General features: G+C 43.5%; 1 protein-coding gene across 1 annotated transcript; it reads right to left on the bottom strand.

Annotated features, from left to right (window-relative positions):
- Positions 1-1,799: 1,799 nt before the first annotated feature.
- LOC124662930 lies at positions 1,800-16,709 on the bottom strand. Its single transcript, XM_047200708.1, has 24 exons — positions 16,535-16,709; positions 15,737-15,798; positions 14,880-14,967; positions 14,733-14,794; positions 14,531-14,627; positions 13,938-14,369; positions 12,973-13,824; positions 12,739-12,870; positions 12,529-12,645; positions 12,015-12,092; positions 11,525-11,654; positions 11,381-11,426; positions 10,862-10,989; positions 10,072-10,385; positions 8,950-9,006; positions 8,760-8,854; positions 7,001-7,057; positions 5,605-6,179; positions 5,399-5,499; positions 4,434-4,701; positions 3,478-3,583; positions 3,033-3,123; positions 2,877-2,939; positions 1,800-2,663 (listed from the first exon to the last, which is right to left on the bottom strand). The coding sequence occupies exons 1-24, from the start codon at positions 16,628-16,630 to the stop codon at positions 1,998-2,000; spliced, it is 4,713 nt and encodes a 1,570-aa protein (XP_047056664.1). The 5' UTR covers positions 16,631-16,709; the 3' UTR covers positions 1,800-1,997.
- Positions 16,710-17,242: the final 533 nt, after the last annotated feature.

The following is a 17,242-nucleotide window of genomic DNA, read 5'->3' as shown; positions in this document are numbered from 1 at the left end:
GCTTCGTCTAAATTTAGATGTATCTATGTACCAAAGAGTGTCTAGATACATTTAAATTTAGATAAACTTTAAACATGTAACGTTTGGCGTCCTCTCAGCTTGTTGGCAGGTCTTGCCGCGTCATCGCCCTGCCAAGCGACTGCTCCTCGTCGGGCCCAGGTTGAGGTCTCGCTGCCGTTTGATGTGCCTCGTCGTCGGTCCTGGGCGTCAGTTGTTTCTGCTCCTGTTGGCTCTTTGGCCTCAGCGGATATGGAATCCGCTTTAGAGAAGCAAGCTGAGTTTTTTTAGGAGGCCATCCGTCCTCTTCACGAGGCCGTTGACTCCTTGCATGGCTGGATGCTAGCGATTGGGGGCTTTCTGGAGCGGGCAGAAGCGGCGTTGGGTAGGCTCTCCCTGACGCATGCCGATCCTTTGGTTGTGCCTGATGATGACAAAGTGGGTGCGAGTGGAGCGAGCCTTCATGGTTGTTTCTCTCCTCGTGCTAGGACGAGTTCGGTAATCACGGCTCCGGTCATGCAGATCATGCCTGAGCTCCTACAGTTGTGTGGTGGTGTGCTTTCGCCCCCTTCCGTCGAGGAAGTGAGGCCCAACTCGCACGAGTCCTTGGATGTGGTTTCTCCGCCATGTCAGGCGGTGGCCTTTGAGAAGTGTGGTGCTGGTGACGCTGCAGTTTCTCTCTCGTCTGAGTCCGGCAGTCAGGTTGTTTCTATTGGTGATGGGGTTGCTATGTCTGGCCGTTACAAACGGTGCCCGGAGCTGTCGTCGCCAGAGAGGTTTGCGATTTTCTCGCCACCTTGTCAGTTGCCTTCCCCGGATCCGCAATTGGTTGACGGGTGCCTGCCAGTGTCGTGGCTTGTCTTTTTTGGCACGGCATTGGAGTCTCGTGTTCAAGTGTTTGTCTGTGTCGCTTTGTGGTTTGTGTGAGTGTGTTGATTGTGTGGGCTTGGCCCCTTGCTGTAGGTTTTCGCTCGGTTTTCTCCTAAAAACCGAGCATCCTCTTCTTAATTAATATATATGGGGCAAAGCTTTTGCCTCTTTTTCAAAAAAAAAAGTCAGAGGTAGTAGTAAGTTTCAGATTTCGGAGTATAGGATCCACCGTGCTCTCAGGTATGTCATGAAGCACAAGGCTTATTGCCACCAGTTATCTTGTGATGAGCTGGTTTACTATCTTTCTAAGGACGTATTACCTGTGAGGAGTAGGCTCTCATGGGGTGGTAGTGGTGCTTGTTGTGTGTTGATGATGTATATTTTGGGAGTAGTTAGGCTTGATAAAAACTGATGCTGAGGTTTTCCATATTCTGCTAGGTGTAATGTACTAACCCCCTTGGTTTATCGACTTGTGTTGCTATCACGAGCAGTTATTCGTGAACCAGGTTGAGCTTGTGTTGCTATCTTTGTGATTATAATCTGCTGCTGCTACTATATTAGTTGTACTGATTATGTGCTAGATATTAGTCCTTGCATGAACAACCGTTGTCTCTATGTTTGGTAGCTCGCCACATTGCCGCCAAGGTAACCTATCATGGAAATTACATGTAACCAAACGACTGTCAATTACTTGATACGTTAATTGGAGGCAACCAAACAAATGGGGCTTTGGTTTTGCTACAGAGCGTAGATGGAATTGATGGCAACCAAATTAGCTGCAGAACGTGATTAGAGATTCCACAGCTTCCCTCGGAATCTGGCGCCAAGAACCAATCAGCCCCTAGGTAGTTCCTGTGTGCACAGAATATTGCCTAGGAACAATAGACATCGTTTAGTTGGAGCATCGACACATCCACAGCACACGACAAAGGAAATGATGCCCTCACATGGATGTGTCTTTTCCTTTCCTTGGAACAACAAAATCGTTTAACCGTTCAACAAGATTACATCAAAATCATTCATAGCTCAAGCGGATCAGATAATGTGTAACCAAGCTGCACATATCCTGTGTACGGACTTTACTATACACACAGAAAAACCATGCTAGATGCTTGGACCAGCCGGATTTTTCAGGCTGAAAATTCTTCTTCGGATGCATCACATTCCTCCGCGCCAGCATCCTCCTCCGAAACCTCGCCTTCCTCTTCTTCAGCTTCATCGTCCTCCTTGCTCCCAGCTTCCTCGTCACTACTGGAACCCAAGACTTGCTCATCACCATTTTCATTCAGCTCAACGCTGACGTCTTTGGCCGCCTCGGCATCCGGCAAGTCATCATCATCCAAGTCTTCTGCGGCAATATCATCAATCTCAAGCTCAACCTGGTTCACCTTCACACTAGGAAACTCCAGCGGCTTATCAGGCCAGTCCTGGAAGAAATTGTTCTGGGCCATGAATTTGAACGTGTGCAGGAGCCTATGCCTGTCCCTCTTGATATCAGAACTAACAAGCTTCTGAAACAGGGTGGGCTCTCTACTCTTGACCATTGCATGACTATGGTTCCACTCCCTGGGTCTTTTCGACTGAAATCCTCCGCGATCGTTCCTCTGTCTCTTATTGCCACGGCCCCTGCCGCGGTTTCCAAAACGAGAATCCCTCTGCTGATTTCTCCATTTACTTTCCTTTTCGTTGCCCTGAGGTTCCCTGGGTTGACCGTCGGTATCAGATAGGTAGCCTGGTGGTAGTTCAGGGAGCTCAAGACCCAATTCTTTCTGCTTTGCAAGGACTTCCTTGAGTTCCTACAGCACGAAACAGCCGTGTGTAAGACTAACACATTACACATGCCATAGATGGAAATATTGGAACAGCATAGTCTAAAGATACAGTATGCTGAAGCCTTCAATACTGCAGGCAAAGCTTCTACTTAGAGGACCCACTTAAAGCAATCAATTCCCCTCTCCTTTAAAATATAAAGAAAGGAATATATGAATCACAAAACTAGTGTGGCTTACCTGACGGCGCATTTGGGCATCTTCATCTTTCTTTTGATCGTCCAACTGACTCTGAGTCAATTTCTGTGTTAGGATATCAGCAGTCAGCAAACGTTCCTTCCATGTTCACATGGAGTTGCTCAGATCTAAATAAAAGACATTTATATAAACATTGACCTTGTTTACGTTAACACTTGTCGGGTAGTTCTTCTTGCGTGCCTGTAGCCACTGTTTAACTTCGTTTTGGTCATAAATGATAGGAGGACGCCTGCAAGAATACACTAAATCACTAAAACAACGGTAACCAGCAAGATATTCTATGAACATGTCAACTGGAAAAGAACCAACAAGTTAACACCTAAATATATAGCAACATACAAGAGTTTAGTCATTTGCAAGACAACTATTAACATGCTTTATAATTCAGAATAAAGGGACAAACGTTCTGGTGGTTAGACAAAAATATGAGCATCTAGCTGAGTAACAGATATTGTTACCACAAGCTAGTTAGCGCTAAAATATGGGGAAACCACATCAACTAAGCCATTTCTACTGCAAACATACTAGAAGAAATGCAGATATCCAAAAAAATGTATATAAACTCTTTCTCAATATTACATACTTTCGGCCTCCTTCAGATGCTGTTGGACTGTCAATGTGACGTCCTCCTGATGTTGGACTGTCACTATTTGTAAAATTGGATTTTCCATCTCTCCAGTCGTTTCTTCCTGAAAAGGTAATAAATTAGCTCATGTAGCTAAGATACGAAAAAATTGTAGATAACAATGGTATGCTGGCATGCTCTTCTACCATGTAGCTAAGGTGATCAAATACAATGTATCATAAGAATATAAAATAGCACAAAGCTACACAAAACTGGGGCAAATAAGATGAAAAGGTATAGTGCAGTATATTCAATTGTACTTTTCTTATACTTCTTTTTGAAGAGATTATGTAGGGAGACCCTGGCAATGAGTTTAGTTGATAGAATAAACATGAGAAATACAACTTATGCAAGGAACCCAGTTGGGTAGGCTACACAGCAAGACATATACAGAGAAAATTAAGCTATAGTGAATCTAATTGAGCAGAGGGGGATTGTCCTTCTCTTTAACACTATTTAGAAGTAACTGGATGCTTTTGATGAAGTTAACCTTCCAGGAAGCAGAGGGTATAATCTGTCCAAACATTTTACTGTCCCTTCGCTTTCTACTTTCTTTACAGTTAGTGACTATAAGAAATTAAAATGAAGCTTTAAGTACCCATAGATTAATTATGTAACAAAGGTACCCACAAATTATATCGAATGTATTACACTTCAAGGTGATACAAAGAATGCAAGTACTAAATTTTTAGTGGCAAAAAGAACGCATTGTAGCAACGAAATATCATGCATTTATATGGACACTCCCTGCAGTCCTACTTAATTGTGACGGACACACCTTTTCCCCAAAACATAGTATCTCGACTTTGTGAAAGTATAGGTTAGGTAGTCGTGGCGTTCAATTGCTAGAAAGCATATTCAAAAGCATGAACTGAAACAGAGTAAATTCTATTTGTGTGCCATAATCGAAGTACCTCTTCCGCGGCCTTGATTGAAATTTCTCCCTCTCCCCCTTCCATCCCTGGCATCTCCTCTTCCTCTTCCCCTCCCACCAGATGGACTAAATTGCTTTCCGCCCCTACCATCTCCTCTGCCCCTTCCACCAGATGGGCCGAATTGCCTTCCATCCCTACCATCTGTTCCAGGGTTGAATCGGGTTTTCTGATCTGTTGTATTGTTCCTCTCGCCATTTTCAGAGACAACTTGGGAGATACCATCTGATTTGTTATTAGTGTGGTTTACCTGTTACAAATTCAGAGAAACAGCAACTAAATCATTTAAGACTGCGGTGTATAAGAACAGCAACCAGTACATCAAACTAATGAGAAAATAATAAAGTAGCACATAAATAGTTGTAAAAACAAGTCTGCTCTTGAGAGTTTAGCAAATATATAGAAATTATCGAACAAATTTCTTACAGCATCAGCAATATCAATCGATTAACAACATTCTAGAACGGCCAGGAAATCATTTCCACATACTTAAGAAAAGTAAAAAAAACGTGTGAGAAGAGAACAAACTTTGAGCTAAACAACAGAAGGGCATTCCTAAATCCTAATAGATGGATGTGGTGCTCGTAAGAGCAGTTACTGTATACAAGAGGCACGAACAGATAAATCCATGTATTGCAGACAGATGATTAGATTATTAATCAGCCACAAGTTATTTGTATACCATAACATGAGGATTGAGTACCCTAGTCCAACCAATATTGCAGTACATCCTTGAAACAACATCACTCAGCGATGAGAATGCAATATGCGACTATAGGAGAAAAAATATGCAATTCCTCAGGAAAGAAGAAGAAGAATTAAGTATGTCCTATAACTACTAGAGCGCGCTGATACATACGATCCTAAAGGTTAAATGCTTACAGTTAGGTCTATAACCAATCTTCGATCGATCAATTGCAATAAAGAGCAGAAAATGATTCACCCACCTGAGTGCCCCTCCCACCACTGTTCTGATCCTTCCCATCACCGTTCAGCACAGGTCTCGGAGAACCAGGCCCAACACCACCACCGCCACCGCTGCCATTCCCTGCAGCAGTGCTCATCATCGGCAGCGGTGGCCTGGGCCCGGCCAACCCAGCACCACCAGGCCCGACACCTCCGGCAGGGCTGCCGTTGCAGCCATTCCCCGCACCACCGCCCATCATCGGCAGCGGCGGCCTCGGCCCGGCCAACCCAGCGCCGCCAGGCAGAAACCCCCCGCCGCCGTTGAATCCTGCCTGCATGCCCGGGAAAGGCCCGAACTGGTTGGGATTCGGCGTGAAGCCCCCTGGAAAGAAGGGTTGTTGCTGCTGTTGATGTTGATGTTGCTGATGTTGTTGGTGTTGTTGTTGTTGCATCAAGGAGGCGAGGTAGCCGAGGTTCTGGAGCTGCTGCGCCTGGCCGAAGAGCTGCATGGCGAGGAAAGGGTTGGCCGCCGCCGCCGCCGCCGCCACCATGGGGTTGACGGCGCCGAAGCCGCCGCCGCCGCCGCCGGGGCCGGGCGGCGGGAACGCGGCGTGCTGGTGCGCGGGGTGGGGGAGGAGGGGAGGGCGGCCGGGGTCGCCGGGGCGCGGGTGGTGGGGTTGGGCGGCGGTGGGGCGGGGAGGGTGGAAGGGGCGCATGGTGACGTCGGTGGGCGGGCGGAGGCGGGTGGGGAAAGATTTTGGGTAGGGTTTTAGACTACGGGTCCGGCAAGGAGACGAGGCGAGGACTGTGGTCTGACCGTTCCTTCACGCCCGCGTGCTACACTCGGTGTGATCGTTTTATAGCCTTTTTCTGTGATGTAAAAAAAGCATGTGTGATCTTTTTGCCTACCGTAGAAATTACATTTTTTTGTTCAAACAGTGTTATGCTTTATTGGCTGTATATATCAATAAAAATAGAGTGAATTCCACTTTTTACCCTGTAGTTGTGTAATTGGGACATATTTTGGCTTTCGCCCTAATTTAACATCTTGCTTGTAATTGTTCGATAGGAGTAGCCACCATACGTTGATGTGAGCGACCAAAGTATGTAAATATCGGAGAGCCTCATGGATGATTATATACATAATTCCTTAATCCATATCCGTATGTTTCGTTTCTCACTATCATCTTGATATTTTTGGACCCTGATCATCACTAACACCTTTCCCAATGGATATACATCAGAAAACAAGGGTCTAAAGCTTTTAAAATGGGTAATTTTCACAAAATTTCACTCGACGAGGTAATTAATGTCACAAATGCATAACTAGAAGGTAAACATTGAAATTCACTAATAAAAATAATTCATGTATATGACATCAACCTTTTATCATTTTCTACATTTTAACTTCGGAAAAAAATGGGAACCGATCGTTGGAAGAGGGATGGGCAGAAGAAATAGGAACGTGAGACAAGAAGATCCCAGGCGCGGCAGTGCCAATGGTGACCGGATTGAGGGGACAGGGGTAGATATAGTGGGACAGAGATCCAGTGCCTTGCTAGTCACAAGGCACAGCTTGCCTTGTCCCCTCAGATCCACCTTTAATTCAGATCCAATGGCCACCAATCAACCAAGCCAAATACCAGGATGCAAACCAGAGCGAGGCACGCACAGGAAACTGCATGTTCAGAGGCAGTAAACTGCATGTTCAGTTAAGTGTAGATTCAGTTAATTTCAATAGAGATAGCCACGAAATTTGTACTGAAAATTAAACTGTAAATAGAAGAGTTTAACCCATGTACTAGCAGAATCGTGATGCATAGATTATACAATGGATTAAGAAGTGAACTGGATATGATGAACTGAACAACAAACAAACAAAATTTTGAGGCAGAACAACAAACAGACTTTGAGGCGGAACAACAAACAGACTTCGTAGCACTTCACAGTTAATTTTTGCAACCTTATGTTCTTACATAATCCTTCAAGTACATAAAGTAGGCCAATCTACTTGTACACTTAGGCCCAAAAGACTATAGTTAGCCCCAAAAACCAAAATACTATAGTCAACCCTGTCCAAAATCCAACCATGTCCAAAATACTAGCTATCAAACTTATACATGCTAGAACAGATCTTCATCATAAACATCGCAAGAGGGATCTGTCAATAGCTGCGTGTAGCTGATGATCCCACTGCACTCTTGAAGCCTCGTATTGGTTCCTTTATCAACGTCGTCTTTCTCCACACCTACTTGAGGCTCATGTTTCTTTTGTTGCTACAATAAAAATTCTAGTAAGTAGTATAGAAATGAATGAAACAATATGAAAATGTACAGATTGCAACATACATCTGCTTTTTTGTTGTTGGATGAGACAACTTTAATTGGCTTGCGCTTCCCCTTAAGCAACTTATCAAGCCAAGTTTTCTTTCTTCTCATACCTTTCGATTGAACCTCCTTTTTCTTGAGCTTTGCGGCACTAAGAAACTCACTTGTTAGTTGCACATTTGGAGTAACATTTTCTTGGTCATCACAAGTCTTGTTCATAGAATTGGTAGTTGCATTGAGTTTTTCATCTAGTTGTGGACTCACACAATCAAGTGCATTCTCTAACATCAAACAACACTCCAAAGAGTTAGCTATTTTATATGCCATAGTGTGAAATTTGTGAGACAAATCCTTGTACCGAAGTTGGGCTTCCAACTTTGGGTTCTCTACCACATTCCTTCCTTGTCTATCTTGTATGCTTCCATTGCGTGCTTCTCTAGTCCATCTCTTTAAGACATAATGTGTTGGCAATGTCTTTATATTCATCAAATCGAGAACTTTAAGACCGTGTCCACACATTATTCCTGTCCTATTGAACATTCCACAACTACATGAAGTTGTTTGGGTCAAAGGGTCACCAATCACTATGCGCTCCTCCTCAAATTTTAAATCTCCATGTAAACTTCCAATAGCCACCGCAAATTTGTTATTCCCATCCAAGAGTCTAGTGCATGCAGCCATGGATCTCTCATATTCACTTTGGAAAGATTCAAAAATAATTGGAGTGTACACTTCACTTGCTAGAACCAACATAGGTGTGTGCATCTTGATTCTTGGTAACTTCTTCCTTGCCTCAAATTCAGATTGCAATTCCTTTCTTCTTTTTACCTCCACGGTCCTCTCAAAATGCATCAAGAAACGAACAATATGAAAATCTGATTTCAAATGGGTTTTCAATGAATTGTTGAAGCTCTCACTAAGCTGTGTACTTCGCACTCCCAAACTGAACACATCTCTCATATAACATTCAGCCCACTTTTCTTTCAACTTGAAGATACTATCCAACCAAGTTTGCTTATGCACTTTTTGTCTCATATTGTCAAATGCTTCTTGAAATTCTGCTTTGTCCTCATACCCATACATGCATTCACTAAAATCAGTAAGTATATGGGACTCTTCCTCTTCATTTTCACCTTTCCCTTCATCTTTCCCTTCTTCTTTTTCTTCACCCTTCAATGAAGATAAATGCTTGACAGCATTTTGCATTATATGAAAGGTGCACAATCCATGATATGATTCCGTGAAGACTTTCCCTATGGCTTTACCCATTGCTGCATCTTGATCTGTATAAATGGTTCTAGGTTGCTTCCCATTATGTGCAGCTAGAAAAGTCTCAAAGAGCCATTTAAATGAATCACATGTTTCATCAAATAGCAATGCTGCACCAAAAATGGTGGTTTCTCTGAACTGATTGAGGCCAAGAAAAATACCAAATGGCCTATATTCTTTGTTTGTGCCAAAAGTAGTATCAAATGTGACAACATCACCAAAATGTGCATAGTCAAGAACCATTTTAGCATCAGCCCAAAATATGTTGGTTATATGTTCCTCACAATCCAACTGCAAAGCATACTGGAAAGATGGATTCTCAATGATTTTGTCATGGAAATACTTCAACATACTACCGGCCTGTCCAAAAGCCAACTCTCTTTGCCGCTTCGTTCGCAAAAGATTCTTTTGATCACGACAAGTGTAACCAAGGTTAAGTGGTCCACCAACTTGACGACAAGCAAACTCATGTGCTTGTTTGGGCATGATTCCAGAATCATCAGCAGCTTCTATTTCAAATGCTTGTAGTTCGGATATCTTCCTTTGTGATGCCATCAAGTGACATGTTTGTGGCAATTGAAGGTGATGATTATGTCCCACCACAATATCCGTGACTTCATAATTTTTTGCCACTCGATCCAATGATATAGTCATCCGAACTTTGCAATTTGTTCTTGTTTCAGCTCTAATACGCTTTGGAACATGATCCATTGTTATCCCTTTTTTCCGTATACCCTCATTGGAACAAACAAATGTGCATGATGTAACTTCGCCATCTATCTTGCTTGCATATTTGTTTCTCTTCCTCACATCAAACCCTGCGCGGCCTCCATATGCAACCCAAAACACCCAAGCTTCATCTGGATTTCTAAACCTCATACCAATTTGAGGCATCCCCTTATTAATTTCTCCCATTGCAAAATACTTGTGAATGCACAACACTAACAATTGGACATCAGAGTAATAGATTCCTGTCAAATTGCACAACACATTCAATTGCACATTCAACAGTAAAAAAACGAATTCACAACAGACCATTCAATTGCATAATACACCAAAAAAACAACAAGAACGATTTAGGCAGAGCCGGCGTCGCCTACCTGCAAGAGGAGTCAGACCGGAGCGGGGCAGAGGGCGTCGTCGGAGCTGGGCGTTCGGCAGAGGAGGTCGTCGTAGTGGGGGTGGAGGGGCCTGCCGGCGGCGTCTTCTCCGGCCGCAGCTGCCCAAGCTCCGTACCTCTGCCGGCGGCGTCTTCTCCGGCGGGCTTGGGCGAGATGGGTCTGGGCGGAGGAGCCCGCCGTGGTGGGGGCGGACGACCTCGCCGGCGACCTATTCTCCGGGTGCAGCCGCCCGAGCTCCGTCCCGCCCTTTTCCCTCTGCGGCGGCGCCGGCAGAGCTCCGCCTGGGAAGTCCAGCCCGCGCAAGCCCTTCTCTTCCCGCGATTAATTTTGCCTCTGTCCTGTGCGTGCCTGGGTCTGGTCAGCTGGTCAACATCCTGGGATTTGGCTTGGTTTGTTGGTGGCCATTGGATCTGAATTAAGGGTGGATCTGAGGGGACAAGGCAAGCTGTGCCTTGTGACTAGCAAGGCACTGGATCTCTGTCCCCCAATCCCAGGAATAATAATTTTAGAACGTTATAGAAAATAACAATATGTTCATCTAAGAAACATATATAAATGTATGTATTGATCAAAGGAAGGGCACACAGCTTCAACTTGCCAAACAAGGTAATGCCAGTTTAAGAAACATCTCATAGCGGTCCAGGACGTACTTCTGCTACAAGATCATCATGGACACAAGAATGCCAATGATCCCCTCATATGAGGAAACGAGTCAATCACATCCTGGTTTGGATCAGCAATTGGACTCGAGTATAGCACATACGTAAAGCACAGGCAAATAGCATACTGTGAGACTTGACAGCAAACGCATGGTTTTCACAAAACCGCCAGCTAGGGATATACAACAGAGCTAAAGGACACACCAGCTTTGCTTTGGATAGAAAGACTCCAGCACACCCGGTCGCACATTCCTTTCTGATATACAGGAGAGCCAAGAGTGAGACAATGAAATCCAAGATATACAGTTACTGTGGTGTTTCGAGCATATAGTACACCCGATGGTCCTTCCTCCGAGCAGTGCAAATTGGCTTCCTCGTCTGTCCGTCATGAGCACCAATCTTTACCAGCCTGTCTCATTCAAATGGATTTCTCGATCCTTGTTGTGTTGAGTTCCTGTTACAGGGTATTAGTCAATAATAAAGTCTATTACCCCCTCCATCTAATAATAGGCATCTCAACTTTTTCTAGATACAAATGTACCTATAACTAAGATGTGTCTAGATAAATCCGTACCTAGACAAAACTAAGACACCTATTTTTAAACGGATGTCGTACAAACTATAAGAACAGGTTGAGAGGAGCTTACAGCATGTGGGGGTCTTGTACTTGTCCCGGGATGTATGACAACCCTCCTGAATTCACCATGAAATATTAAAAAATGAAAATCCATGCATTTACGTGTTTGTCTACTTGTATGTGAGGATCAATTTGGAATGAAGAGGTGGTTTACCATGAGGCACAGAAGGAATATATGGCACGGTCGAATTCTGAGAAATCCATGACTCTGCTAAGTTCCCAGAGTACTCTGCGGGAACATGAGGATCTGGCAATGTTGCTTGTAGCGAGGTAAAATCCATGAACTGAAAACATGAATAAAAAAACTCATAAATAATAACACATAGAAACATTGGTTTTCTTTTATGAAAAATTCAAGAGAGTTTTGTCAGTACGAAAACAGCTACAGCCTCTGTTTCAAATTATAAGACGTTGGCCTTCCAAAATATCTTATAATTTGGAACGGAGATAGTACATTGCAGATAGCAGCACAAAAAACAGAAGGGTTTATGATAATATCTCAGTAGCCCTAGGATCTTACGTGAGTTAGCAACAACTTATTCGAAAGTATATCTTCGTGTTTTAACAAACAAAGGGAACTAATTAGTAGACCACGTTATAATAGTTAGAAGTGCATATCAGAACATAGCAGTACAATTACACACCATGTCGTTGGCTTCGATGTCAGATTCAAATGCCATGTCAAATGGATTTGTTGATTTTGCAGGCTGAGACATCATGCCCTGAAACCATATTCAAAAGAACAATTTAAGAGACGACATAAAAAAGTTAGAGACAAACTGATACTTCTGGGGTCAAATGGCTTCAGTTATCCACTAGCTCCATGGCAGGCAAATAAAGCAAATACAGCATCACAAATCTTCCTACAGCAACAAAATGTTTACATACAATGTGCATAGTCACAAAACCGATGGATGCAAAAGCAAGAGCATGCAGGATGCCTCAATCCGTACTGCCGAAACTAAAAACTATAAGGCCTAGTATCACCTCAAAAGAGCTTATAGAAAGATAAATACTGCAGTAAGTTAAAACACATGAATCATAAAATACACATCAGATAGCATACTATCCATTTATATATCCAGGTATGCAAGCTTCCAATCATATGGAACAACTGACATGGGAGCAGAGGAAAGAACAATCATGGATAACACATACCAGTTCGTGTTGAATTGGTGCAGGATATGATGGCTCACCCAGGACACCAGGTGACACATTGAAGCCAGGGAACATATCCCCAGGAGTTGACCTTTCAGGCTCACCCCTAGCCAAAACCTAGAAGGATGATTCAATATGTTAGTCTAGCCTTCTTTGAGATATATTCTTTTCATCTTCTTTTATTTAGCAATAATAACACCAATTACACACCTGCGGAGTTCCAGATACAACATATGGAACACTGGGTGCGGTGAATTGATGAGTTGGTACTTGAGGCATAGTATTAAATGCAAACAAATTATCAGGCATGTTCTCAGTAGATTCACAAAAGGCGTTCCAGGTCTGGAGAGCAACAGAGGAAATCAAAATTTATATTTAACTTAGTAAGAATAAGGCTAAAAGAAACCTTACAAGCTCCAATATACCCAAAAAATGTCACAGTACCTGGGAGTTTTCCTTGGGGACAGGGATCTTCACCTCTTCAGCATCTGAACTCCACTGATCCATAATAGGCAGAGATGTTTGTCTAATAATGGCATTTGGTGGTGGAGTTGGCAATGTTGATTGATCAACTGTTTTGGTAATACCATCACTTTGAGGCAATGCAGCGGGGACCTGAGCTTGCACATTTGAAACAGAAGTCGACGATCCATATTGAGGTGTGTCAAAGAATGCCCACCCTTCATTAGCAGGTAATGGAGCGGCTGGTGTAGTATGATGAACATTAGAAATAGGTGCCAGTTGTTGGTCAAAGCCAGCAAACAGATCCACTGACGGAGGGGAAGAGGACGTTACTGGTTCCTGCAAAATTGACAGACTGAAGAGATCTTGGTGCACAGGATCAGATGTGTGGAGTGCTCCTGCTGGTACAGATGATGAAGGCGTCACAACCTTCTGAACCACAGCATTATGTGCACTTCCATTCACAACATCAGAATGACCGCTAGAAATTGATGCGGTATGTTGATTAAAGCCAGCAAACAGATCTATTGAAGCAGAACTAGTGCCAGGTTGTGGCATTGTTGACATATCAAAGAGGTCTTGATTGCTGAAAGCCGTTGGTTGTGGTTGCGGCGAAACTGGCAAATGCTGCACAGATCCTTGGGTGGGAGCAATATGGCTGGCTGGTGAGTTTGTACTGCGCTGCAAGGCATTTGGTTGTGCCAAATGAGGTACAGAAGATGCCCCAGTCACTGGCCTCTCTGTAGGTGCATCAGGTAGGACACCCGAATCAACTGATTTATTAGATACTGAGCTACCGTCAAATGATCCCAAACTTCCAGAAGAAGCTGTTCGCTGCACATATGAAGGAGATATATTTTATGCCTAAGCCACTCGACTTCAAGATTTGCACAAGTCAAAATGTAATTTTGCTACAAAGTGAAGAAGCAGATGGGAGGATCGATAACCTGTGAATGTCGACCACCATTGACACCTATTTGTGGAACTGCATTTGGATGTCTTTGGGACTGGGGATTTTCAGATGATACATTTCTTGAATGGTGAACGGAAGGGCTGCTGTACCCTGTATCCTGAGAGCTAGGAGAAAGTGCATCGTTTCTCAAGTCGCCGGTGCTTGAGGCTGAAAAGTCGGAAAATCTTGACCCGTGACTCTCGTTAGCAAATCGATCTTCATGCATCTGATCCCGGACACGACCTGGACTGTACAATATGCTGCCGAGTTTCCCATCAAAGAGTGCCCTATCCGAAGGCCTTCGAGCAAGCGTGTTAACTTGCTTACCATATCGTCTATCCTCATACTGCATATCATACGGTGGGCTTTGCGAGTATGAATGATAGGAGTCAGGTCTTCTTATTTCACTTTCGTTGCTCTTTACACTCTGTTGAAAAAATGGAACCTATAGTTAGCACAGAGGTATGGCAAATAATGAAAAAAGGTTGCAGCATGAACACCAAGTGTTAGAAATCTTAAAGGTTAGGCAAGGGCAAATGCAACACTTCCAGAATCCGAGATCAACACTCTTTAGATTAACTCATTTACCTCACTATCGGTGGCTGGTTTGTTGGTGGACTTCCCACCAGCATACTTCTTGTCTACATAAACAGCTCTGATAAATTCCCTTATCCTATCTGGTTTGCTGAAACAGAAGAAAAAAATGGGAGCATAAGAGGAGATGCAGAAATTTTCATAGCGCGGAATGCAGGAAGTGCCTATGAAGAACTTGGGAGCGATATAAACTCACCTGTTGTCAGGCAATCTCATTCGCTGCCAATCCCAATCTTTTAGGTAGATATCACGTGCACGCTGCAGTCATCAACTCCAGTGTAAGCCGTAAAGTTGAACAAGTCACTCTGGATGGAAACAATACAACAGTTCTGAACTGAGTTACCTGGTTACCACCCTGTTCAAGAGCCCGCACTTCTTGGGTAGTGAATTTAGCCATTGACACTGATTTCACACGGTGAGTAAACTCACGGCTGTTAGATAAAACACATGAAAAAAAAAATGCTATCAGGGGTATGTCAGCAAAGGAAATATCTTAGCAGTAGAAAATAACTATATTATCGATTTCCACAATGGAAAATTGTTTGTTTGCAGCTATATGCTAATATGCCCACAGGCTAGTTGGATGTTTGGTTTAGGAATTAGCTAAAATATCACCATGTGTCTACCGCATTCCTCATAAATCATAACCCCAGTCCCGCAAAGAAAAGAAAAAAGAGGAACCAGACCATACAGTGGCAATCATGGAATGACCTTATTTCCTAGAGTTCTAGAATGATAAAACGGAAAATTTTGTATGACCTAAGGATTAGAAAGTTATGGTGTAATACACTGTGATATCGGATTATTAACTACTTGATAAAAACAAAGAGCATATGCTCCTTAATTTTGCTACAAGTACCATCCGTTCATAAATAAGTTGACGTTGTAGAAGTTGACATGGTCTCCAATATGCATCTTTGAGCATGAGTTTTTGTAGGCATATGTTAGTAGAAAATTTATATTGTGAAAATAATCTTCCTGCTGAATTTAATGATACTTACTTTCAACTTGCAAATCTAAATATTTTACATATTATTAGTAGATAAAGTGTCGAGTGCATGTTTTCTAGGAAGACATAGTATTAATGAGAGGAGGTAGTATCCAATACCACACCGCATTTTCTTGCTGACTGATTTTGTATACAACTAAACACATATAAATATATGGTCGGCTAAATTCCCAAATATGCAAAATACTCACTGTATCCCGCTGCATGACAAGCATGTGAATGTCCAGAAATTGGTACATACATATTGTGGCCCCTACAAAAGAAGCAAATAGTACTTGGGTGATTCAAAATAGTGTCAAGATAATGGCATCAGTCAAAGGATTAAATAAATAGAGTGTGACCTCATTATACTTAACACAACATTCCAAAGGTGGGGTTCAACAACAGTTAAGCAAGGTAGTGACTTTTCAGCTAACTAAGCGACTATCCTTGAAACAATATACTAAGAAAATCTATCGCCCCAAAACTGCACAAGGGCACACATATTGCTTCCACCAACATGTAATACACTAATATTTCAGCAATTTGGCAGCTATAAGCAACTTCATTATCACATAAAGAGCAGCCACTGCGTACAGGAGTGACCTAATTAGCAAGCTTTAGGGAAGTCAAGGAATTAACTATTGACAGACCAAATCAGCAATCCTAGATTACTTAATTGCAACGAAATTAGCAGCAGTTTTATAAACCCAAAGTAACCCAGCAAGGGACGACACTGTTGATCAAGCAAGGACCTAATAAACTCGTAAAACAACGATACAGGTAATAGCAACCTGGGGGTCAAAGACAAAAAGTAAAATCGCCCCACCGACAGCTGCAGCTTACACATGAGCGAACAAACACTAATTCGCAGCAGAGACGATAAATTTCGTAAATCTGAGCTAATCACCGGATGCCACAGCATCGCGCTGATCGATCCACGAAGCAGAACAGAAGGCAATCAGCTTATAGCAACGCGGTAAAAGCAAGTGGAACCTAGAGATGATTACCACGCTGTTGCAATTGATGCACTTGCGATTGGGCGGCAGCTTCATGAGGCCGCGGATGATCTTCTCGTTCCTCTCCTCCTCCCTCCGGCTCCCCATATCTCCACCGGATAAAGCAGAAAATCCCCCCGGAAGAAGAAAAAAATCTGCCCAGTGAAATCGGCGGCTCGACCCGGAATCGGCGAGCCCTAGCTCGAGCGGGGCCGCGGCGGGCGACGGATTCGGGCGCTGGTGGGGGGATTGGAGGGTCGGCGGCTAGGGTTTACCGGAGGGGAGGAGGAGGAGGAGGAGGCAGACGGGAATGGCGGCCGCGGCGAGTGGAGAGGGATGGGGAAGGCGAAGCGAGAAAGGCGTTGGGGATTAGTGGCTGCGAGCCGACGTGTTGTGTTCGGGGAGAAAATAATTACTATTAACTTTGGCAAAGCTTAACGGCAACCTTTGCTGCTTGGTTCTATCGAGTCGGAGGCGTCGATTGATTGATTCCGTGCAAAACGCCAAGCGAGTAGTATGCTCCGTGCTGGAAGCAACGGTCTGATGATGCACCGTTTCCCTTCGATTTTTAAAATCCTGATGTTCCAGACTGTTTTTTTAAAACGCCAAGCGAGTAGTATGCTCCGTGCAGGAACAGAGCTTTATGGACAGCAAATGAGGGCATGTCCAATGTATAGCCCTAGGGGTGTTGCCTCGCAGCTTTATCTTGGTTCGGGTGGT

This window comes from Lolium rigidum, chromosome 6 (genome assembly GCF_022539505.1).
Source record: "Lolium rigidum isolate FL_2022 chromosome 6, APGP_CSIRO_Lrig_0.1, whole genome shotgun sequence".
In the NCBI taxonomy this organism is placed as follows: Eukaryota; Viridiplantae; Streptophyta; class Magnoliopsida; order Poales; family Poaceae; genus Lolium; species Lolium rigidum.
This window is presented reverse-complemented; position numbering and strand designations above follow the sequence as displayed.